This window comes from Portunus trituberculatus, chromosome 41 (assembly GCF_017591435.1).
Source record: "Portunus trituberculatus isolate SZX2019 chromosome 41, ASM1759143v1, whole genome shotgun sequence".
NCBI lineage: Eukaryota > Metazoa > Arthropoda > Malacostraca > Decapoda > Portunidae > Portunus > Portunus trituberculatus.
Window position 1 is genome coordinate 24,281,765 of NC_059295.1, and position 25,939 is coordinate 24,307,703.

Here is a 25,939-nt window from a genome sequence, read left to right on the forward strand (position 1 = left end):
CCTCTTGCGTCTTTAGTAAGGTTAATGTTAGATGAGGGAAACCTTTCTTAACCACCATACAGTAATTTGCTACACATTCTAGACACATTGTTCTGTTAAGTCATTATATGAGAATGTATTATCCTTGCAATCCCACCAAGGGAGTTAGGAAGCTACCTTTCTCAGGTCTGTTGTACATCATGAGCAGTTAATTATTTGAATGGTTATCCTGCACTTCCATGTTTTGTTGCTGTACAGGAATTAGGGAAAAACCTTCTTCAGCCTTTGTAGCTATACTTATAAAAAAAAAAAAAAAAAAGTTTGAATAGAATGAAATAAAGCACCACTGAAAGATTAGTGTGTTTATGTGTGAGTATTCCAAGCCTTGTTCAAACTTTCTTAATTTATTCTTTCCTTGATGTTCCCCTGCGTTCTAAAATATCTATGGGTTATGTATAAATACTTTAAATTTCCAAATACTAAGATATCAATAAATTTATTTTCATGACAACTGAGGCTTTTTTACTAAGGTTTTTACAAAATCCATGAGCTTCCCTGGGCATACATAGCTTGAAAACAAATCAACCATATTCCACACAAAATAAATAACTAAATATTCATTCTTAGTTTATAAATGCAATAACATGAGAAAATATTAGTGTGGCACCTCAGGTGAAGAAATGTCATGTTGGTGTTCATCCAACACACACTGCCTCGCCTGAACAACATGAACCTCCATGTTCTTACAAAATGCAGACAAGTAATCTATTTCACACTAATTCTGCAAATCCCGAGAGGATTAAAAGTTTGTTAAAAGTCCAGAATTGCTCATTGTCTATCAGTAACTTACACCTTCATAAGCTAAAATGTTGGTGGCACTGAAAATGTTCTTGAAGAGTAACAACAACTCTACATTACTAGAACGATCAAAGTCAAAACAAAAAAGAAAAAAACTAATTCAACATTAAACCTGCGAGGTCATTTAGAGAGACATTGACATCTCTAAGTACAACCATTTGAGGAAAGGAATTGAATGGCAGTGATGACTGGGTGACACAAACACTAGACACACACACCTTAACGTCTAATGACTCAAGAGGTCTAGCTGGGCTACATGCATTCAGCTATGTAGAGAAAGCAGTCTGCTACATCAGACCACCACATTACCACTACATTACAAAATCAAGATAATGCCATGACATTTGGAGCATTCAGTTTTCTTTGTTCTGTAAACTGGTGTCAACGGCCATTCTCCTCCTATAAAGTTATTAAAGTTATTGGTAATTTCAACAAACCTTCATTCACATTTTGCATATGTACACCACACCTTGGCAGATCATTAAAAACAATATGTAGAAATCATTTAAAAACTAAAATCACATTGACAAGTTCTTGACAAAACTATTCTATACATACAATGACAACAAACTGGCCTGATGCTTCACTAAACTGACACCCCACACAGAGATGCTCCAATGTATTATTAAAAAATTACCACTTTTATTCCTCCTTAACCAAAGTTAAGTAATATAGTTATACACAATTTGTTTGTAGTGGGCATCATCATTAGTCAGTATCACAGAATATCAACACTCAGAAAAGCTTGAACATGTCAGTAACAAACAGGAAGGCTTCTGAATTTTTCTCAGTAATCAATGAGGTAATAGTAATAACCTATGGTCCCATTCAATGCAAATCATGACAAACTATCACAGTTAGATGTCACATGTACACGTTACTGGAATGATTAAAAGAGAAATACTATGCTGCTCAGATCTTCATATCCTGAGTCATTTTCATATTTCATATGGCAAGAAAAAAGTAAAAATTCTAATTTCTCTTCTGAGTTGTCCATTTGAAAGTTTGTACTACAATACTTTTACAAATTTTCAGTTCTTCAGATATTACATAAATATTCTGAAGAAAATAGCAAGAGGCTTAGCAGTCTGAAAGAAATGAAAAAGTTAATAACATATCTAAAATTATATCTGCCCTCAACTCCCAAGAAACATTTGTATATCAGCACGTAAGCAGAGCAAAGCGACTAGGAAACCATTTGCTGCAAAGCTCATCCCCAAGAAAAAGGCAAACCAAGGATTACGACAACTAAAAATTAAATTTTGGTCATATTTGGTTGAAGTCAATGACTTTATGCTTCCTTCTTTTCCCTCTAGCACAGTCCCGTTCCCAAGCTGGCCGTCACTCACAGAGGTGTCACTAACATTGCCATGGGTGGTGTGATACAGGAAGGAGCTGTTAGCAATGGGAGAAGGGGGAGTGTACCTTAAAGACTCAGAGTAAGCTGAGCTGTAGCTGTGCAGTGACTGAGCATCACTCTTTGACTGGCTGGGATGCACAGAGCGGCCACACTGGGAGACAGAGTCAGACGGGTACAGTGTGGGAGCACCTCCCCAGGTCTTATAGGCAGGTTCTGACAGCACTGAGCCGTGGTCAAACTCCCCACAGTGAGAGCCGTGTCGGGAGTTGGGCAGGCTAAAGGGTCCCTGGTTCCTGTATGTGGTTGGCCCACTGCCCTGAGAAACAAACCCCGAACTTTGGCTGGATGATCGGGATAAAGGGTAGGGAGGGGTGGAGGGAGGAACCTGACTGAAGGGTGACTCTGCGGGGTGGGAAGAGACATCACGAGCTGGGCTGACCGGGTGCCCCCAGTAACCCCCAGCCACCCAGGAAGACTGGGTGATGTTCTTGATAGACAGACGTGGGGGACTTACTAGGTTCTTCTGAATGCAGTAGGAACCACTGAGCTTTGGATTATAACCTGGTTTTTCTGAGAACAGCAGCCGAGGGGAGAATGACGAAAGATTCTGGTTCTTTGCATTAGCTTTCAGAGGAGTGCTAATCTTGAGGCTACCCAATGTAGTGTCCAGATCCTGAGTTGTGGCAGTCAGATCAGCAGCTACTAGAGGCTGACTGGAGGGCTGAGGAGTGCTGGCTGCAGCAGTGCTCACGTGAGGCACCTCAGGGGAGGACAGAGTCAGCGGCTCTTCAATGACACTTGCATTGAGGGTGTTCTGCGAGTCATCCAACCTGCTACTTAAAGTTTCACTTACACCACTCCTAGAACAACAAAGAAAAATATATGTGACTGCACCACACCTTCTACACCACTTACACAAAAAGGTTAATGGTTAAGAGTTACATGTAGAAAACTTTTATGTAGAATGCCAGTATGTGATCAATTTAGCTATTAAAATGCCTTGAATGAGTTTCCAGTCAAAGCAGGCAGTATTCTAAAGACTAATAAATAAATGGACAGAGTGCAACTGCATGCATCACATTCATATGCATTTCTCCCTCACAACTTGGTGACACGGCCTCTGGGCCAGAGGATCAATCTACACCAAGCCACTGCCACTGTGCCAGGGCCAGCTGTGCACCATGTCTGGCAAACCCCACACCAGTACTGTGCTGACATGTCCCTGCTGTGCTGTGTGCTGCTTTTTCAGGTTTACCATTCAGGCACACTACAAGATTTTCTTCTTGGTATTTGGATTGAACAGGCTGAATAGGCTGTTCATACTTCAATGACAAATTTTTGCACAAGTCAGGAGAACACAAAGATTTTGTGCTAAATATACCTTGTTATATATCATTTTAGAATATAACAAATGAAAATCTTATCATTCAGCTTTTACTGTGCTCATGATGCAGGAAAGAATAAATTACCCCAATAGGGATAATAATCTACTCCAGTTAGGAAATATCTGCTTTATATATATACTATATAATTTTATTATGTACAAAATCACTGTAGCACATAGAGGTTATCACACAATGTATACTAAAGAAAATATCTGACAAACCAGAAGAGGTGACTGAGGCAAAAGGTTGTACCATGCACATTGACTACAGAGACAAGGCCACACAAATGTGGTTCAGGCCTTTTATGCTACAACTAGATAAGTAAAAATTCATAGAATCCCCCATCCACTCAACACACACACACACACACACACACACACACACACACACACACACACACACACACACACACACACACACACACACAAGCAAACAAGCAATAAAATCCTTCAATTAAAAACCAGAAACAGAACAAGGGATACTAAAGACAAAGAAGTGATAAGCTGCTACGAACCACATACTTATTGAGAGTGTGCTTTGACATTAGCTTGGTTCCACCAACGCTCCGTGGTACGACTAGAGTCCAGGCAGTGAAGAGGACGGTTGATCCAGACACCAGCACCTAGGGGAGGACAAAACACTCTGAAAACACTGCTATATTCTCTGCATCGTGTGAGTCAGACCATGGCAGTGTGACGGAGACACTTGCACTGGCAACTTGTGTGGTTATCTATGTACAAGGGTATTGTGCTTTTTTTTTTTTTTATGCAAGAGCAAATGCCAGCCAAGGCCAATAAAAATGGAAAATAAAAAAAACCCACTTGACTGCCAGTTCCCTTGAAGAGTGATAGAGTTAGCCTCGAAACCTCCCTCTTAAATGAAACATTCCCTCGAAGAGTGATAGAGTTAGCCTTGAAACCTCCCTCTTAAAAGAAACAAAGTTGTAGGAAGATGAAAAGACAGAAGCAGGCAGGGAGTTCCAGATTACTTGACAAAGGTATGAATAATTGAAAGTAATGGTTAACTCTTGTATTAGAGTGTTGGACAGAATAGGTGTGAGAGGAAGAAGAAAGCCTTGGGTAGCGACTTAGGAGGGCTTACTGAGACAACTCATCAAATCTCACCTCAAGGTAGAAATAAAGACTACACAGGAATTCTAAGACTCTCCACTCAATCCTAGTACAAGGAAACTGTCTATTCAGTCAAAGATTTTCAAAATTTTCAAACTTCATGTAAATATTGTTCATGCTTAACCCAACCTGTGTGACTGGTTGCCAGATACATAATGCTAGGTAATAGTAGATTTAAATGGCCGGGAATTTAAATACCTTCACTACTGACACACCACGATATTTTTCTTCTATTTCCTTGGTTCTTTCAGTTGTTCTCTGAAACTTTTCAGAATGAACATCAATGCGTTTGAGTTTGTTAAGAGGCAAACGAGGCAGAAGAATAAGCAGCAGCCGGCACCATGTCAGTGGGATAGGTAAGAGAGATAGGGTGGCATGTGTGCTGAACCACCACTGCGACCACCACTAGCAGCAAGCAAGCCTCATTATTCTTCCCTATATGTCGTCAGCTGTCATAGACACAGTTAATGTAACATACCCTAATATCATAATGACAGGAGACCAGGATCCTTGCTTGCTTTAGCGAGACTCAAAACTCACCTTCCTCATAGGCTATACAGGTGACATACACGTGATGTAACATGGCCTCAAACTATCTAAAGAACCACTAACAATTTCCCAGGAATGGTCAAAAAAGATTTAAGTTAATGTTTGGATTTGGTGCATTTTAAAGTCATTTTCATAGGGTACTGGAGATGTTTACACAAAAATTGCTTTTCTCAAAACTTATCTACTTTTTGAGCATGAAATGTTGAAGGACTGTCAATTACTGATCATATTAAAATATCTTACAGCAAAATTATCGTCTCACTTGTCTTTATAAATCACATGATCGCACGTTCATTTCATCAAGTATGGGAGACTTATAAAACAGAAAAACAAGGAAAGACTTAGCGATTCTTAAAAACTGTAGTAACTTCAGATAAGTATACAAAAATGCTGCACAACGTACTTTTTATGTTTATTATCTATGATAAGAGGAAATTGCCATACTATTCAGTTTTAAAGTATTAATGTGATTTTTTTTTTTTTTTTTTTTTTTTTTGTCATCACTAAAGGTAGTGAGTGCACTGCACTAAAATTATGTTGACATTAAACCAATTTAAGCATCAGACTGGGGCAACTTAACATAGGATTCCAGTAACAAAGCACAATATGACTTGTACAATGAGACATGGGAGAGGATAGTATAGAAAAAAATAACAAATAAAAAAATAAACAAATAAAATAATCAGTATAAATAAAAGGTATACATACCTAACTAGGAGGGTGTCATGGGTTTCTCCACCCACTACTACAGGTCTTAGGGAACTCCAAAGCTAATGATTTATATGAACATCAAGAGACATCTAAATCCCCTTTAAGTCCCAAACACCAACATACCAGCCAGGCACATCTCAAGGTTCCTGTAGCATTCATCTACCGTCTCATTTCTAAAACTTTGGGAAAATCCAAATGAATATAGAAAATAAAAACAATGCATCAACTTACCTGCAAGGAGTTGTAGTCCTTATTTGAAATTAGCTGCTTTGATGAACTAAGAGCCAAAAGACCAACCCACATGAAGCTTGTTATGGCATCTGATACCTGTGAAGACCAATGGATAACAATTAGTCAATGAACAACTTGCACCACTGCATAAATAAACACAAGGTGCCTTCACATCAACAATTGTGAGGAATGAACACATGCCACGTCACCTCACCTCATACAGGAAAAACAAGTATGTTAAATAAAAAAAAAAAGATGATAACACTAACACTCACCAATAAGATTTCCTTTCCAGAGCCAAATATGCTGAGGAGGAGGAGAGCAAGGCCGGCTATGACCAGGGGAGACAGGAACAGGTAGAGGGCCTCTAGGTGCTGCTCAATACCTAGACCAAAGTCCAGCTCCACCACACGATTGCCTGAGTCCCTCTGAAGGTGGTGCAGGTTGCACAGGAACAGAGCCAAAGAGATCAGCAGTGCTGTGAAGCGCAGCAGGTGCAGGAGAAAAGAGGTCCCTCGGTAACTCCTGTGAGAGTTCTGAAAAAAGAAATGTAACTTTAATTTCTTCCGTCACACAGCTAATCACGTCACTAGTCACTTTCTATCTCATGGCAGACCTTGTCACCATCAATGTAAGCACCATACAAGCTGCATGAATACCAATGCTATATGAGAAGCACTACTCACCACCACCAGCTTGGCCTTGTTCTCTGCAGTCATCTTGAGTCTCCATGATATAAGCTTCGGCTTGAGCCAGGAATCTTGTTTGCCAAGTGTTTGATGTAGTGTTGCCTCACATGCTCTGCACAGACTGTAAGTCTTTTCTAGCCTCTTTCTGAAGGAAAATACAAATTAATAATTAGTCAGTATCCAACACTCACTGCAACAGGCTCCACAACAAGGCATGTGACCATTGCCTGATATGCTAACTCACATAGGGAGCACAAATGCACCTCATTTCCACACCACTGCACAGCACAGCACAGCACTGCTATCTGACACTTTGCCATAGACTAGTTTACTGAATATAAAGATAATTATGTGAATTTTAAAATTGTTTTATAAAATGATATTTTTAAAGGTATATTCATATTAGTAATTGATATAAAACAATGCCCAGTCATCCCATCTCTCATCAATTTTAGTAAAAAGCATTCTTGGTGATGAATTTGATTTCTATAAAAATACAATACAAATGTAGTTCATAATATGAATAAGCTCTTTAAGAATTGATAATGAAAATATTGCTCATGGCCTAAGAAGTGATAGGTGTTAAAGACATTCTAAGCTGTACACTTGCCTTTTTTCTATTATTTTGTTGCCCTTGGCAGATTTCCCTCTAGTGTAAAAAAAAAAACAGATTCCTTGTCTTAACAAACATACCTGTAATCTTCAATTTCCTTGTCATAATTGTCTGCGTGGATGGGAGTGTAGTCTGCCAGGGCACGAACTTTGAGGGTCTGGTTGAGATTGCATGTCTGACACAAGCCGTTCCCCAGGGCCAGAGTGGGCTGGTCCCTATTCCGTCCCTCGGTGTGCTTCCGTGACGTCACGTTCAAACTCTCACAGTACTGGGCTGGCAGGTCTCGATTGTAGTCCCCATCCTGCAAGCAACAATATGTGTGTGTGTGTGTGTGTGTGTGTGTGTGTGTGTGTGTGTGTGTGTGTGTGTGTGTGTGTGTGTGTGTGTGTGTGTGTGTCTCTCTCTCTCTCTCTCCGTGGTTTTGTCTCATGTCTGGTTCATCTAGTCTAGAAAGGCTTGGACTGCACCTTCCAATCAAAGACTTTGATTTGTTGCTTGGGAATCATTAGCCAGAGAGCCTTCATACTCCTAGACCACAGCTGATGGTTCCTCGGCACCAAGGCTGAGGGCCCCTCGGCACCATAGCTGAGGGCCCCTCAGCACCACAGCCTGCACTGTCCCCACTGCCCCTCAGCACCACGGCCTGCACTGTCCCACTGCCTCTCAGCACCACAGCCTGCATTGTCCCACTGACCCTCGGCACCACAGCCTACAAGGTGGCACTGCCCTTCAGCACCACGGCCTGCAGGGTGGTACTAAACCTGTCTCTCTCATTTTAAAAACAAAAATTTGTCTCATCAAAAATTAAATGTGTGGGGAGCATCTCTCATTACAAAACCACTTAATATTATGGCCTCTTGTCATGGGACTGTCCAAACTGACACTATAGAGTAATAAACTTCATTAATTGGAGTACAAATGCTCAAATTTTCATAGGTGGTACCTTATCAAGATGTGCCCTATACAAGCTGATAGTGAATGAAGTGACACAGACACAACAGGCAGTCCCTCACCTCTGTAAAGCCATTGTACTGCTGACATGAAGGACAGAACCAGCTCTCTCGATGCCTGAATGCTACTTTGGTGTCCTTGTTGCAAAACCAGCAGTTGACTTTGACAGGAAAGTGAGGCCTGGAAATTAATGTAAGCTGTTAAGCATTCAACACCTAAGATTACAAAAACCACATTATATAGGGCAAGTTATTCATAAAAAGCTTTGTTTTATAAAAAAAAAAAAAAAAGCTTATTGTGAATTTATCCCCCATTGTTTCTCAAAAAAAATAAAAAAAAAAAAAAAAAAAAAAAAAAAAATAGTACCTAAATGGCAGCATTACAATGTGGAAGTTTCTCCCTCATCATGTTAAACTTTGAGGTATAAACAAGCAAAACAAGAGAAAAGAAACTAGAAAATTGCTAAAACTACAATTTTGTCTCCATTACTTATAACAAGAAACTGCCAGTAACCCTATGGAAGATCCAAGAAGATAACATTCATGACAGATGAGGCTTGTAGCTTGACCAATAATAATCCTGGAGGGCCGGTATCCGGTCATTTCGCCCACATGCCATTTCGCCACACTATGGAGTCATTTCGCCCACACTGTGGCAGGGTTGCCAACCTGATTTTGCAGATAGTAGTAGGATATACCGAAGGCGGGATAGTACGATAATAGCTCATATCTAGTATGTCACAACAATAGGTAAATGCAACTAGGTAAAATACACACCACTGATCTATACTATACTACTGGATGGCTCATGGTGTAATTCATGAGGGAAAATTGTCTTGTCACTATCAGGCACACTAGATTACACTTCACATTAGGAGCACTGTCACTCTCAGGTACACTAATTGAAAAGTTTGAGAGAGAGAGAGAGAGAGAGAGAGAGAGAGAGAGAGAGAGAGAGAGAGAGAGAGAGAGAGAGAGAGAGAGAGAGAGAGAGAGAGAGAGAGAGAGAGAGAGAGAGAGAGATAGCACACTAGATTACCAGTGGTGAGGGGTAAAGCAGAACAGCGCGCGAGTACTTGATTACACTGAGCACTTTGTGCAAAACCATGGTTCGTTGGCCATAAATTTCCCACGTATTATACGACGGTAGTCTTCCTGACTAATGCCAGTGTTACATTCCGGTGCTGCCACTGGTCACATATTAAATTTATTTAACTGTCTTTTGATAAAAGATTATTTTTTTATTTTTTGTAACTGCTTTCTGAATCTTGCATATATGTATGCAGCTATTTGTTAATAAAAGTTTCTTTTTAATTCACCACCTTCTTAATCTTACATGTATGCAGTTGTTTTTTTTATAATTCTTTTTTTAAATATATGCGGGCGAATTGACTCATATGTGGGCGAATTGACTTGTGGGGAAATTGACTTGTGGGCGAAATGACCATAATCCGGAAGGCCTCAAAGCACTTCAAACATAATGACATAAAACACACACACACACACCTATAACTATATAAGTTTCACGGCAAGAAACTACAAAAAACACTTAAAAGAAAGTGAGCAATAATATGTAACACACTATTCCTGAATCCTAATCTTTCAATACTGTCAAGCCTGTGCTTAAATATGTAGGCCGCCTTAATCCCAGCCTCTTGTAGAGGATAGTATATTAACTCCTTCAGTAATGGGATGCATTTTTACCACGAGTTTTGGGTACGATTTTATTGACTTTAGGAAGGGTTTATGGAAGTCGGGAGATTAATATCCAGTCATCACTAATGCAATTCCCATATGAGTTTTAGAAGCTGTATAGAAAAAAAAACATGAAAACGTGTCATGGTACTGAAGAGATTAACAAAACGCAACTAACAATACTCCCATCCTTTGAAATCACTCCTGACGAAAGGGATTCCCTCAACATGACAGTCAACCTTCCTGCAGGCGCCACAACTCACACACTTGAAGAGAACCTTATTAATAAACATGTAGTCCCTGGAGTCCAGCTAAGGTGTTCGAGAGTGGGAGGAGGAGTAGGATAAAGCAGGGTAAGACAGGGTTAGGGTGTAGACATACCCGTGCCTCACCTCAGCTTGCTGTAAAGTACAGCACACCCGGCAAACACTCCCGAGGCTCCTGTCACTGCCGGCAGGATCATGTCGTACTCCATTGTGCCCTCCCCTCGTCCTCAGCAGTGTGTCGCCTAGTCCTCCCCAGCGGCGGCGGCGTGTTAGCGGTAAATTTAAACTGGTGGTGACCCCCGCGTGGCCGCCATTTCACCGCCAAACAAACACATGGCTGCCAGTGTTGCCAACCACTACCACCACCATCACCGGGTGGCTCGGGATTTTCTCTCAGGTTTTGTGTAATATGGTATATTTTCGATAATTTGATGGTTTAGTAAACTGTGTATGTGTTACTTAGTTATCAGTGCTCTCAGTAATTCATTGGTTGCATTATGGAGAAAAGAGTGAGTTGATTAAATGTATCTTGGGATTTGCAGATGATCAATGAATGAAAAGATGAAAATTAGCGAAAGGATATCACACTAAATGATACCGTAAAAATTAATTTATCTCTGGTGAAAATTATTATGACCATATATAACGAGAGTCATGATAATTATTTGATAGAGGTATGATATTTTGGGTGTTCTGGCAACACTCGAGATGCCTTGCCTTCCCCGCCGGCACTATTGCCAACACTACCGACACACTTTAAGCCACTATGTAATATTGTTAGCTATATATACCTCTTCATTACTACATACATACAAAATAATACCTTTTAATAACTCCTCTCACATATCTGCAATGGTAACTTCAAATAAAGAACAATACGAGTGAGGTTTTCATTTTGTAGAGTAAGCAGTATTATCTGAGATAAACCTGTTATCTAATCTTCTCTAGTATTTAATGAACAATTAAATAAGTTTAGTACGTTTATTCATACAAGCTACCCAAGTGTAATGAACTAATCCCTTTGGGTTTTCCCTGTGGCGTCACTTAGTCCTAACCAGGGGGCAATAACCCCGCGTATATTTGGGTGCAATGTTGTGGCGCTAAAACCCCAAACACTGCAGCCCGTCAGCAAAAAGGGCGTTTCCCGCATTAACGAAACTTCACATTGTCCCCAGGCAAACATGACATAGGTCCCCTGGTCCTATACTAAAATCTTGTCATCCAAACGCTTGCATCTTATTACTTCAATAGAACACCTTCATTGCAATCCCTTTGCTGTAAAAGACCGTCCACCTTGTCAAGCAAGGAAAGGCGTTTCTTGTCACCTTCCACCCTCCCCACAAAAATAAAATAAAATAAAAAAAATAAAATAAAGTAATCAGGAACAAAGTAACTAAAGTAACCCATGAGATCCTGCAGGAAACAGGCTCTTAAGTAACCTCATATTCATCCAGATTGTTGTCAGGCAAAGGAGTAATAACAGGTCAAAATTGACAGTTTATTAATACTGGAAGGGGTTCCAAAATATACTAAATACTCGTAACAGTGCACGTATTAGTTACCTGACTAAAGTAATTCATTTTGTACATCTGACAAGTATAACAGCAACACGACTCTGATGCTCCTTCCTCACACACTAGTCAAACTTGGGTGGAAAGAAACACCTGATATACCTACTATGTGTATTGGTTATCAGTACAAAAAATAATACAAATTTCATAATTTCCAGAGTCTCTGAAAATTTAGGAGGCAGGCTGCCATGTGTTCGATAAAAATTGAAACTTATTCCGAGAATGACTAAATAAAACCTTAGGGTAGTTCTGGTTTCAATACTTTGACAGATTTATACCCTCCGAAGGGAACTGCCTGTAAGCCACAGAAAAAAAGTTCACAATACTAATTTGTGATCTCCACCACAGTAGGCACACACACTAGGTCACACCAGTCCCACATAAAAAGCCAACGCATCTATAACGATGAAGGCTCCATGACCCGCTGGAACAACCCTGTGGCCATCTAGAGCCCAGGATAAATTCATTCCGGCAGAACAAAGCCTTCGGTTCCTGGGAAGTTTGCCGTGCTGCAAGACTGGCTCAGTATTCCATTGTCTACAAAAATCTTCAATCTGGTCCAGCATGCCAGTCAATTTCAGTTTTGTCTTGTTTTTGTCAGCAACGGTTGGTACCACGCTGTCAGACCAGTTGAAGACTGGGGGAGTGAGGGTGCTAGTATGTGTCTCCATTATCCCAGTTGGTGGTGTAGTTGTGCCCTTGCTCGCGCCAATCAGTACGGCTGGTGCCGCGCCTGCTGCCGACCGTGTTGGCTCTTCCCCCCGCCGTACCCTTGCCCGCCTGGTAATAGCCAACAATGCCATAAATAATGAGTCTCGGTGAACAACTAAAAGTACAGGTTTGACCCCAGCATGTTACTTTACTGGATATGATGAAATTCTGAAGTTTTCAACAACTCAATGCTCTTGGCCCATCAAATACTAGCTAAACAACTAACTGGGTCTACATGCAAGGGGATCAAATTCAACAATTTTTAAATCAAGAACAATAATCAACAAAATGACATGAAAACATATTAACACATCATTTATATCATGCAAATGATTTTGTAATTATAGTATGGTCATGCATAACACAGTCACAAGCCTGATGCTTACCATAGTTGCCTGATCCATAAGAGTAGTCATTATAGCCATAACCCCCATAGCCATAGTCACCGTAGCCACTGTAACCCCCATAACCGCCATAGTCATACCCCCCTGAAATGGACAATTTGACTATCAGTAAGTGTCTTTAGATAACAAAATTGTTACAAAATATTCTACCATTTCAGTTTAGTTATATATATATATTATATATATATATATATATATATATATATATATATATATATATATATATATATATATATAAATATAAATGCAAGCCCTGTAGCACAATTTGCAGTGCTTTAGTGGTGAGGTTATGGCTAGAGAGAGAGAGAGAGAGAGAGAGAGAGAGAGAGAGAGAGAGAGAGAGAGAGAGAGAGAGAGAGAGAGAGAGAGAGAGAGAGAGAAAGTAAAACTGAATACCATACATTCACAAGCAACCAATGACAGTATGGACAAAATGTAGTCTAGTGGAATGGATAACAATAATAATCAGAAATTGAATTGCCAACACTGTCATGAGTTGAAATCAAATGCACAATGAAGTCATGATAGGTTAATATTTGACATGATTCCCGAGCAGACAACACAGTTAGCCTGGAGAGCAAAGTGCTGCCAGACACTCACTACTCACCATATCCCCCATAGCCCCCATAACCCCCTTGATTGTAGCCTCCATAACCTCCCTGGTTCCAGCCATGTCCCCATCCTCTGCCCCGCCCCCTCATGCCTCCCCGGCCTCTCATGCCGCCCCGCATGCCACCCCTCATCATGGAGTCTGGCTTGGGCGTCGCCTTCTTCACATCTACTTCGTGTCCATTGATGTTCTGTTTGGGGGTCTTCAAGAGATCTGTCACAACAGCCTCCTGATCAAAGGTGATGAAGCAGAAACCTTTCCTCTGGTTCTTTTGCTTGTCAAATGGCATCTCTACCTCAATGATGTTACCAAACGTCCCAAAGAATTTTTTAATATCATCATCAGAGAGCTCAGGTTTGAGGCCACCAACAAAGATCTTTCCATGGCGAGCCTTGGCTTTCTTTGGATCCACCTTCTTGCCATTTATGACGTGGTCACCAGCTTCAATAACCTGAAGATATAAAATTTTGTCAATAGTTCAGCTAAATGATCATGGATATTTTAAAGAGCTTTGAAGATGTTGCTGCCTATACTCATTAATAAAGTACAGGTCAATAAATCATTCATAATATGATCTGACTGCCTACACTCATTAATAAAGCAAGGGTGAATAAGGTATTATCTCATTAAACTATACAAAAATCAACCTACCTTGTCTACCGCCTCTCCTAAACTGAATACAATGAAGGCAAATCCTCTGGACCGGCCTGTGTTGGGATCTGTTTTGACATTGATGCTCTCAATATCACCATACTTGCTGAAATGTTCACGGAGTTCCTCTGTAAACAAGAAATAAATAGTTGAGTTAATAATTCATATATTTTTTACAACTAATATTTCAATTTCAAACTTATTCTAAACAGCATCAAGATTTTCAGATTATAACAACCGAGCACTACAAAGACCAACACTTACTTTCTGTGGTTTCCCAGCTCAGGCCACCAACAAAAAGTTTTCTGAAATAGAAAGCAAGCGTTATTCACAGCGTTCGTGGAAGGGTTACTGCAGGAGTGCTTATCGTGTGGATGTAGTACTTTACCTTTAGGTTGGATTACGGCTTCTAGTTAGGTGGCAGCAATTCAAAATCATTAACCCACTCCAGCACGACAAGCAAGTTGACAATAAATTCAACTGCCCAGTCTGCTATATACATTAACTCTGAAATGTCTGGGCAACACAACAAAAAAGTTAGGGGGGAAAAACTGATGAAGGGTATTAAAGTGCCAATGCTGCAAAGAACATTACAGCAAGAACCACTCTGATGACCATTGCTTCTCAAGTTGACCATAAATGGAAAGGTAAACCGTGTGTGTAAAGTTGGACCATAAGGTGAACAAGATAAATACCCTGGTGACGATGCGATGCGCTACAAGTGGGCAACATTCTTCCCGAAGTAGCGGCCACCTAGAGGAAAGAGGAGCCTCCATTAGTCCATGGAGATTGGCCACATGAACCTTCCCTAGAGACGTTACGTTACCATTGGGCAAGAAGAACACACAGCTGGAGCAAGATGCCCACTGATGTCTGCTTCAGTTACGTTACACCTTCATGATGGCAGCAACAGGACAGCTTTGAGGCAAGACATTCAAAATGCAGGGGAAGTGATCAACACAGCAAGACATCAGCACACCACCCTTGACTCCCATGTACTCTAAAACTTCATGGAGCTACAAACTCAATACAAAAGCAATCAAAACTGCAAATTAAAATCCTGGTCCCCAGTTAATAATTTTGCAAGAAACTTTACTTACTGTAGTTACTGTCCCAGAATCAAAACATGATTTCAGCAGATTTTTAAGTGTGATCAATTCCTCTACTTACCAAAAAATAATTTACTTTTGACTATTGAATTTAAAATTCACATAACAAATAACCAACATCAGAATCAGCAAGTTTTGCAGAAATTTTTCCTTGTGCATACATAGCAACAGTAATTTTAATATGTACAAAAAAAAAAGCTAAGGAATGTTCATTGAATCAACTACTAAAATTTTGATATATTTCCACTCAAAATAATTAAACCAAGCCACAAAGGAGCAACAGCAAGTGAAGTGTGATCCTTACAGCATCCCAGCAGCCTATACACACACACAGGCTGACTGTTTAGACCTATATTTATTTTGTTGTTTTTGTTTTCTTGAAGTACAATAATCAAATCTTTTGCTATTGAGAAAAAAAGTGATTGAGTGATGCAGAATTCAAATCTGTTCACTTATAATTTTTCAAATGAATTCATTTCCCTCGAATTACAGCAACCCTTGAAGGGCCACTGCTTGCCATCAACAAGGCATTACTCATTTATTTATCAAGATTACACTCTCAAGTAGTTTCATTCTAAATTTCAAACTTGAGAGAGAGAGAGAGAGAGAGAGAGAGAGAGAGAGAGAGAGAGAGAGAGAGAGAGAGAGAGAGAGAGAGAGATAATAAATTGTTTGCCATCCAAAAAGTTGGCTTTTTAAGGCAATTATGTAATAACATTACTGGTGTAAGGCTGAGCTGGTAAGGCAACTTCACATGCTTCCTCCTCGTAGTTGTTCTAAATGTACAAAACACATGAGCAGTCACAAGAAAGGTTTGAACAGAATTGTTAGTGTTCAACACTTCTTTATATGGAGGCCATGGTGACCACAATTGGTGGATTTAGATATACATTCCGAAGATAATTGACCTACACTGTACAGCAAACACACACACACGCACACCAAAACACATTGGACTACATTCTGCAAAACTTCGCTAATCCTGAGTTTGGTGGTCACACTTTTTAGTCACCCTTCGCGTCAAGACCACCCGAGCAGAGCACAGGGGGGCAGGGGACTACAGTACGCCGGCGGGGGCCGCGCGCCGCTGCTGCGGGGCAGGACACAGTAAGCATAGTCGCCTAGTTAATGTGGGGTCGCAGGCAGAGGGTTCATGCAAAACTTTTGCCCCAAACCAAGACTGATCAGACTTACAACGTTTGATGGAAGAGGTACTATGTTACATACAGCAAGGTGTTAACACCCCACAACCAGTTACTAAGATCTGAAACTAGGCTAGCATGTAGGATGCGACTGTTATCTACTACAGAAGCGACCGACTTCTTGCGTATTGGATATTAAAATCTTAAAAAATACTCTAAAATACTGAAAAATCAATGAACGTCAAGTGAAGTCCTGCCCATGCTAGCCCATAATTAATTCGAAATTCGACAACGGAAAACGCATTTCCTTTGTGAATTAAGTATGTAAATAGGTTACAGAATCAGACAAAAAGTTAACTAGATTAAGGGAGCAACAAGCAGAGGCGGAGACTGCGCTTGACCGGCGTGGGCGGGAACTGGAGCTGCTGCGTCGCGCTACTCACAACAAAGCTCCTTACTTACTCTACTGCACTGTAACCTCTGCTGTGAAAATTCTGATTAACACTTTTGTTCCCCCGCACCTACAACGACAACAGGACCTATCATGAGGCAAGACGCGTCCCGCCGCCATACCTATCGTCATCCCGGCCGGGAGCGTCGGCGGCGCCACTGTCCTGCACCGCGTTGCTGTGGCTTTCGCCGCCCTGCTCCTGGTTCTCCGTCACTCCTGCGCCATTCTCCTGGAAGTCCCCACCGCTGTAATCCTCGGTGAAGTCCTGCTGTTCCATCTCCTGGTCTGCCATTGGGATATTTGTGGTAATGGGCGGCCTAAGAGGAACAGGACGGGCGTGGAGTGGTGCTTGGTGCGGGGCGGCCGGAGGAGTGGGAGAGCGGCGGCGGCGGTGGCGGGATCCGAGCCACCCAGCCAATCCCGAGCCTTGGCCTCGGGCGGCGGGCCAACGCCAGGCCGCCGCACATCGCGGCAAGCCACCCTGGCCAATCACAGCCAGCCTTTCAAAAGAGCGGCATGCGCCTGCGCGAAGATGGACGCTCTTGGCGTCCTTGCAAAGATTATTGATTGGTGTAGGGTAGCTTGAGAAACAAATACAACTTACAGTCAGTTTCAAATGTCACACTTACATTAATTATTTAGAAAATAAACGCATTTGATGTCCTTGTCATTCCCCAGCTCCTTTCTGTAATAGTAGCGGTTCATTCCGCACCGTAGGTCACGGATGCTGTCTGTATTGTCTGGCGGTTTCATTTATAAATAACTCGTCAGGATACACTAAGTTACTTTGCTCCATTGCGTAAGATTGTTGCTTTAAATGATGAGAGCTCTGAGAATTGCATTTTCTGTATGCAAAATGTTTGGTAGATTTACAGGCACACCGTTTACCTACCACTTACCACGAGAACACATTCAATATGCATAATCAACTTATCTCTATATACAGTATATAAGCGTGGTTTTTACTTCTTCTAATGCATGATTTTATCTTTATAATATATATATATATATATATATATATATATATATATATATATATATATATATATATATATATATATATATATGTGTGTGTGTGTGTGTGTGTATATATATATATATATATATATATATATATATATATATATATATATATATATATATATATATATATATATATATATATATATATATAAGCTTTCATGGATATGTAATTCAATCTTTGTGTAACCCACGTTATTTTGTTTATTTCAGATAAAAAAAAAAAAAAATTTAGTCGCTCCAAAAACCAAGATATGTTCTTGGGAATGTCACCTTTTTATTGCACAGGTACTGTGTGTGACCAGTAGAGTACACCAAATACATACCTACAGCTGTAAGGAATTGGCTGCATGTTTCTTTTACAGATACATCAACCTGTTTACTGTCCACTATTTGTTATTTATGTGAGAAGATGGAAGTATGTGAATAGAATTAATAGATATACCGTACCTGTATTTTTCATTATGTAATTCGGAGTGGTGTATATATATATATATATATATATATATATATATATATATATATATATATATATATATATATATATATATATATATATATATATATATATATATATATATATATATATATATATATATATATATGTTCATATATATATATATATATATATATATATATATATATATATATATATATAATCCATTGTATCAACTATTATTATTGTTATTATTATCATAGTGCATGAAACAGAACATATAAAGTATAAGATTTACAGTATTCTATCCTGCTAGTATACACAACATGAGGTGCCCAAGTGCCCAACAAAAGTCACTAGCTGTGTGAGCAATACACATGAAGCACACTCTTGCCTTCTCCCTCAGCCACCACACTGCTCATGACTACAGTCAGTCAGGACAGAACAGCACCTTATGGATGGAGGACAGCTCTAACATGATGCATTCAAGCTTTACTTGTCTTGTAATCAAACCTGGAGGCACCTTTTACTAAAGGTATTACCCTGTATGCATAAAGTTGATCTGTTGCCTCTTTTAGTAAATTATCTAGCATTTTATTTGCACAAACTACTTCATTCTTGACATTAATATGAGAATATAAACTTAAAAATAGAAGACAACCTTCATTTTCCATATATTATAACGTCTTCTAATAAAAAAGGAGCCAGCTAATGAAGGTTACAATAACAAGAGTAATATGATGGTTGTGGATGCAAACAGAACTTCCAGGTCAAGAGCCATGCACCTCAGATCACAGCAGAGAGAGAGAGACAGAGGCATATACTATTTACAATAACCATGCATGTGGGGAAACTCTAATAACTAAGTCATGTCTCCATGTAATCAAAATCAACTAAAAACATTACTTTTCTTTTTCTCTGGTTCCTAGTGCACTATCTAGTAGTGGAAGAAATATAAATATCCTTTCTAACATTATAAGGGTAAGAGGTGTTATATCTCTGTCAGTTAGATACTGCCTGACTTCTACTGATACACATGATTATGTGATCTGGCTGGAGATATGTGTAAAAAAAATGCCAGGGCATAATATACACAACTGCTTATGACACAACACTATGACTCTTTCCCTCCTCAAAGTATGTCAGACCAACAGGATTTTTATCATATACATGTGTAAGTGAATGTGAGTGAATAAAGCATGTTTAAATACCAGGAAATCCTCTGCTTTGCACTGCTCGCATCCAAAAATATTGCAACATTAAAATGTAAGTCTCTCTTCCTCTCTCTCCTTTTCTAATCATATAGATTAACAAGTTAATGGAGATCTGAGTAATCAATTGTCATAAACATAATTGTCATTATCATAAAAGCACGATGATAAAACTTAGAAAAATTACAGGAGTGTAATTATACATCAGTTACACTTAAACAATAGCTTGTTACAAAATGCCCGCTTTTGCATTCTACTTTTTTTTCTTTACATACATATACAAACATATGCATATTCATTTTTTATCTTTATAATTAATTTATTCAACAAATTAATTTTTCACATAGGCCAATAACCAATAAGCATTACCAAAATGATATTCATAAACTTTCTTGCTATGCATACTTTTAAGTTTTCCTGGCTACTGTGAACATCAGTTTTGAGAGTGCTCTTCAGCACTCTTTTCTTCAGTGTTTACAATAAACACTTATAACAACTCATCCAGTAAATAAATTCTCTTCATGAGTAAAAAGGCATACTGAAATATATCTACTGTACTAATAACAGTGCAGCTAAACAATGGAAATATCCAATCATATGAAATTAAAATAGTATGCAGTTCAATGTGAATTTCATTTCACTTGCGATGAGGTTCCAACTTGACAGGAACACAAGCCTCCCTAGAAGAAACATTTATGAGTCTGTCCTGCTGAAGCTCATCACAATTCAAGGCTAAACAAGGCTGTAAAGCTTTATACCATTGTACTTAAATGCATCAACATTAATATCAAATTCAATGAAAACATTTTCTTATATTCTGATAAATTCAATTTTCTTCTATTCTACAATCGACTAGTATTTGTGTTATGACACAACCGATATAAAATATTGAAAAATATCGGAATGTACTCACTTTTATAAAATCAGAAATATAAATTGCAACATATCACATGTTAGGTAAGGAGCACCATTCATGTTAGTGTGGTTACAGAGGCACATTGAGTAGGTATTGTTCTAGCAACATTGTGTTTGTGGCAATGGTGATTACCTACCTGCAAGATAATGTACGTATGCACATAATATTTACACCTATGTACCATTGTATGAACAGTCTGGATCTATTTCATTGTCTTCTCATTACACACCAATCAAATATATATATATTCCTATATCTGCAGGTATGAGATTGCATTCACTATGCCAGCTCCACAATCTTAGCTTTTCTTGATGCAATGCTATATCTCTGTCTGTCGAGCCATGAAAAAAGTTGGTGCAGGAATGCGTGATCCCACTCCAGCCTTCCTTGGGGTGACTTTATGAGAACTACTTGGACTAACAGTGGAAGTACCATAATTTACAGGAAGCTTAGGGCTTACACTTTGGCTTTGATTGCCAGGCACATGAGCACTAATCCACGAGCTAGTGTAGTCCTGGTCAAGCTCTGGAGGCAGAGACTTGCCCTCCGCTGCTAAGCTCTCTGACACCTTGGCCCTGAGTGAATTATAAATATCTTTGATACACAAGAGCGTGTTCTCATCTGCCTCAAGGTCTGCCAGCTGCTTCAGTACAGGCCCACTGTTGACTGGTGAGGTCAGGGAGGAGCCCGGAGCTGAACGCTTTGGAGATCGGTTTAGAGGAGTGACAGGAGCAGAGTGCCCAATGTGCCTTCGTGTTGTGGCTGGAGATGCTGATGCTGAACGAACAGTGCGAGGAGTGGTCGGCGGCTTGTATGTGTCTGCCGTGAGACTTGGCCGCTCTCGTGATGCTCTGCCATTCCAGGTGTTTTTACCTTGGGATGCACCAGACACAGAGGGCCGCCGAGATGAAGGCCTTGTGGACTGACGGGTCGGAGACTCTCGACCCAGCATCTTGAGACCTCCTTCACTCGTTGCACTCCGACTACGACTGATCATTCTGCTTCCCCGGTCTTCACTATTACGCCTGAGGCCAGGACCAGAATTCCATGCTGGTTTTGCAGGAGATGTATCCTCGGGAAGAGAAGTCTTCTTAGATTTTTTGCTGCCCATGAAGGGACCTTTCATGGGATCTGCATAGGGGAGCTTTGATTTGGGAACACTACTGGGAGTGTGCTTGGTCTGTGGAGGCGACCAGGTGTTGGTGGCATCTGAGAGTGGGTAGTGAGGGGGATTGGTGGAGGCACTGGTTGGGGAGCGTGGTGGTGTGTTGACCGAATCCTCTGTGGACATGGAGGAGCCTTCTGAAGACATCTGGGTCATAGATGACTCAGGGCGCTCTGAAGTGAAAAAATATACATTAATGTTTTGAACCTGACTGCATTCAAGAAGCACCGACAAAAAGTCTGAAGTGTAATACAATTCACACTAATGATAGTAGATTTATATATACATGGTGTGGGTTCCCTCCATCATAAAGCATTATCTAATATCTGACTGTATCAGATATTAGAAATCAGAAATCCCTTAATAAACCTATATCAACTTAACATTCAAATTTTATATGCATTGTCATGGCAGTTTTCCACATAACAAAGGCTCCTCTAAGTAACACACCTAGCATGTCAATAGTGTCCATCTCAAGGCTCTTCCTGATGGTTGGCTTGCGGCTTCTGGGCAGGGAGTGGCAGGCAGTGTTGCCCTGGCTCTTATAGCCCTCGTCACTCACTTCAGAGGAATCATCTCGCCAGCTGGTATGCTCATCCCGTAGGCTGGGCTTTCCGTGGTGGAATCTAAACAATATGTACACATCAATAAAATGCTAATGAACACCAAGCACAAAAAACTACTTGCCAATATGGTTCCAGGGAAAACATCAGGTTTTAACAAAACTTTATTATTTGAAACTTGTGTAAATATTTATGCAGTAATTTAATTTTTTTTTTAATATGTATAGTATTAACACCTTTAGGAACAGTGAACCAATACTGAAGAGTTGTGTGATTCAATGGATTCTACTCCTATAAATCCAATAATGACAACAAACTTTCAACAGTATAATGTTTGCACTCACTTTCCAGGAGACAGGCGAGAGATGCCACTTGGGTCCTGACTGGCAGGGGACTGTGAACGCTGTCGCAGAGATGACCGGCCATCCAGGGAGTCACGTCTCACTCCACCACGCGTCCCAACACTAGACCGGCGCCTTGGGGAGGGGGAGGATGGGTGCTGGCCCTCCTCGCATCTATGGGGCAAGCAGAGAGTGCAGTGTTTGTTATGCTGTGCAAATATACACAAAAAATCTGGACTTTTATCAAGAGGGAAGTTCAAAGCATCTCTTCTTGGCACCTAAAATGAGATGATACTCTTCAAATCTTTGAATACAAATAAAAAAAACTACTGTAAAAAAATGAGTACATAAAATAACTCGGTATACTCAACACTAAAGTTGAAATTAAATCAATACTATCATGATATGAAGTCAGACATATTTCTAAGAGTTCAGGAAGTAATAGGAAATCTATTGCAGTAAAAGGCTTTATCCATACATTAACGAGCAAATCAAATGGTAAGGCACATGTCAGACTTAACAAAACAATGAACACAAACACACACACACACACACACACACACACATACACACACACACACACACACACACACACACACACACACACACACACAAGAAACACAAAAGTGGGCAGGAGATGGTCTGATTACCATGGCTATCACATCACATAGTACAAAGACATTTACATTCACAGCTTAATTGGAAACCTAGCTGGGTCAAGACGTACAAAATTATTATCTTATTTCTCTACAAAGGAGATGTTAGTCAAGGAAAACAGTTTTATATTGAAGATTTTGTGGCAGCCACATTGAATTCCTTATTAGACTTCACCCAAACTTTAAGATTAACAGAATCACATACTGTGGCATGATTATAGTTATCTTATCAAACCCACTTCTTAAAACCAACAGCACAACATGATGGAAAACTGTGAGGTATTAACATACACAAAGAATTTACTGTGCTCTGAATCACAAACGTAAATAAGGAATATCTATGAGATCAATCATGTTTCTGATACTAATAGTTTGTTATGTTCACATGAAAGTTAATGCTATTGAAGTGTAACTGATATAATGATATTGTATTTGCTTGCATCAATTAAACAATTTACTCAAGTGTGTTTATTGCATATTCCAGGAGGACACTTATCTTCATCACTTAGTATTTGGTTTAAGGGAAGGAATTACTTAAAAAAAAAAAAAAAGCAAGGTCAAGCAAATTATAAAACTAATTCAAGGGCTACATGTGTGCAAGGTCTTGGTAACATTCCACTTCTAAGGAGGTCCACATGATGATAAAACCCACAGTGGTGTTATGTGAACAACAGTAATCTGCAATGCTTTGTCAGTGTCATGAATAGGTGGGGACACTACAATATGTGTGAACTAACATAATGATTTGCTTTCAGTTGCATTAAGTTCTGTTGTAGGTTTCATGATCAATCAGAGCGCCATAATCAGGTGACCAAAAGAAGCACAAAACTATAGCCACCCACCTACTGAGAGATTCAGAAACTGGTAGCTGTGAGATCAAATGGGCACAAAAAGTGTATCAGCAGGTGGATAACTGCACTTCTATTCACTTATAAAACCAAAGCCACATTCCACAGTGATAATTAAGCTTAATCTTCCGAGTATTATAAAATAAAATTGATCTGCCACATGACTACAGGAATTTCCAGAATAAGAAGCACCATAATCACCAAATGATGCAAATCATATCAGAAACTTGCAATACAAAATGTGAATTGATCATTATACAAAAAGATGTGGTCAAAATCATTCACATTCAACTATCAGGTAAAGTTTTGATAACATTCCATCAGGAGACAACACTATCCTCTAACCTGGGAGTCGTCCTGTAGCACGCCTAAATTAATTACTTCCTTCTTGTAAGAGAGGCTCTACATCAGCAGTAATGCCATATGGATTATGGCTCTGCCTCCTTTCTATTAGAAGCTGGGAAAGGTCTATTTATTTTTCCATGTGAACTGTGCAACACTGTCTTGTCCTGAGGGTTGATGTGTCCTGCCTTAGGTGTTGTGCTGACTGACTTCTTAAGTATCACGTTCGTAAGTTTCTGGTCTTGTTCTGTTGCCACACTGAATGTGATCAGCGGTTGCTTCTTTGGTTAACATATCACATCATAATCAACATAACAGTTTTCATTTTCTAATTGATTAGTTTCCAAAATCTTGCGCTTCTCCATTTGCTGGGTATGTTTGCTTGATAGAAGCATTATCAGTATTCCCAAAGGAAAATCCTTTTAGTCACACTGTGTCTTGATAAAAGTGGAAGCATTTACTAAACAGACAGCTGAGTGTGACATTTTAATGACTTGCAACAATAAGATTAAGCATATAATATTTTACCTATGTAGTATTTCAGCAGCTCATGATGTCATAGTATATGTACATATGTATGTATAACTTGATTTTTGCCAAAGTATATTGTAGTTTCATGATGAAGCATAACTAGACAACTAAAATTCAACAGTATTTGTTGATGTAGCAATAACTTCATATTCACTGTACAAAAGTTTTAATAGTAGGCAATTCCAAAGTTTATATTCTCTTACAATGTGATTGACACTGCTGAATAATTTATGCATGGCTTCAACTGGTTGTTGGAAGGAGGAGACACCAGTACATGCCACCACACCTCTGTAGTTTATCCACTAAATGTACAATCAAGGCATCACTATTTTCCATCATGACTCTTTTGGAGAGACTTTTCTGAAGAACATTCTTAAACTTTATCTAAGAATGTCATCTGATGCACACCACACATAATATTCAAGAGTTTGAAAACTACTGTCTGAAAGTTTTCAAGACATTAGCCTCAATATCCATAATTTCATTGTCTTCTAAGGTATCATTTAGAAGACACCCATGGTTATTTTCCTCAGTTACTTCTATCTCAAAAGATCTTTGGTCTATGTTTTCTATTATTTCATTGTTATGGATGCTGGTAGGAGACAGTTTATGGATGCTGGTGGGAGACAGGTTATGAATACTGGTGGGAGACAGGTTATGAATACTGGTGGGTGACAGGTTATGAATACTGGTGGGAGACAGGACAGGTATTGAGGAATATGTGTGGCTTTTAGTTCTGTCTTGATTTGCAGATATCTTCCTACTCAAAGGCACTCCACTTTGTAAAATACTTTTCATATGTGGCAAGTCATTATATTTTTCTTCATCTTCTGTGTTTTGAGTTT

The 25,939-nt window shown here is 39.5% G+C and overlaps 3 protein-coding genes across 5 annotated transcripts in view; all 3 read right to left on the reverse strand.

Annotated features, from left to right (window-relative positions):
• Window positions 1–459: 459 nt before the first annotated feature.
• LOC123516457 (transmembrane protein 201 homolog) lies at window positions 460–10,765 on the reverse strand. The gene is made up of 8 exons (XM_045275758.1): window positions 10,543–10,765; window positions 8,519–8,636; window positions 7,586–7,806; window positions 6,890–7,037; window positions 6,479–6,739; window positions 6,204–6,299; window positions 4,104–4,204; window positions 460–3,057 (listed from the first exon to the last, which is right to left on the reverse strand). Exons 1-8 carry the CDS (start codon window positions 10,623–10,625, stop codon window positions 1,974–1,976), a joined length of 2,112 nt encoding a protein of 703 aa, XP_045131693.1. The 5' UTR covers window positions 10,626–10,765; the 3' UTR covers window positions 460–1,973.
• A 1,135-nt stretch (window positions 10,766–11,900) lies between these two features.
• LOC123516458 (RNA-binding protein squid-like) lies at window positions 11,901–17,458 on the reverse strand. 2 transcript variants are annotated; one of them, XM_045275761.1, is made up of 6 exons: window positions 17,188–17,458; window positions 14,628–14,668; window positions 14,364–14,491; window positions 13,710–14,163; window positions 13,085–13,186; window positions 11,901–12,767 (listed from the first exon to the last, which is right to left on the reverse strand). In XM_045275761.1, the coding sequence occupies exons 1-6, from the start codon at window positions 17,355–17,357 to the stop codon at window positions 12,700–12,702; spliced, it is 963 nt and encodes a 320-aa protein (XP_045131696.1). In that variant the 5' UTR covers window positions 17,358–17,458; the 3' UTR covers window positions 11,901–12,699. The 2 variants fall into 2 exon arrangements, with proteins under 2 accessions (XP_045131696.1, XP_045131695.1); XM_045275760.1 differs by having other exon boundaries at window positions 11,901–12,778.
• Window positions 17,459–18,731: 1,273 nt separating this feature from the next.
• The window catches only part of LOC123516437 (GAS2-like protein pickled eggs), a 323,999-nt gene continuing 316,791 nt past the window's right edge, over window positions 18,732–25,939 (reverse strand). The window contains exons 7-9 of one of the 2 annotated variants that reach the window (XM_045275715.1): window positions 22,721–22,891; window positions 22,264–22,439; window positions 18,732–21,986 (exon numbers count right to left, since the gene is read on the reverse strand). In XM_045275715.1, the coding sequence (XP_045131650.1) occupies window positions 20,968–21,986; window positions 22,264–22,439; window positions 22,721–22,891 (1,366 nt within the window). In that variant the 3' untranslated portion in view covers window positions 18,732–20,967. Of the gene's footprint in view, window positions 21,987–22,263; window positions 22,440–22,720; window positions 22,892–23,298 lie in introns of those variants that run through there. The other variant, XM_045275714.1, reaches the window with a different exon arrangement.

Excerpts from the sequence above, each read along its gene's own strand:
- LOC123516457 (XM_045275758.1), bottom strand. The coding sequence starts at position 10,625 with ATGGAGTACGACATGATCCTGCCGGCAGTGACAGGAGCCTCGGGAGTG. Across the intron at positions 8,637-10,542 it reads GTACTTTACAGCAAGCTGAG|GCCTCACTTTCCTGTCAAAG; the intron begins GTGAGGCACGGG and ends ATTAATTTCCAG. Across the intron at positions 6,740-6,889 it reads ACAAGGCCAAGCTGGTGGTG|AACTCTCACAGGAGTTACCG; the intron begins GTGAGTAGTGCT and ends TTCTTTTTTCAG.
- LOC123516458 (XM_045275760.1), bottom strand. The coding sequence starts at position 17,357 with ATGGCAGACCAGGAGATGGAACAGCAGGACTTCACCGAGGATTACAGC. Across the intron at positions 14,164-14,363 it reads TAGGAGAGGCGGTAGACAAG|GTTATTGAAGCTGGTGACCA; the intron begins GTAGGTTGATTT and ends TTATATCTTCAG. Across the intron at positions 12,779-13,084 it reads TTATGGATCAGGCAACTATG|GCTATTACCAGGCGGGCAAG; the intron begins GTAAGCATCAGG and ends ATGGCATTGTTG.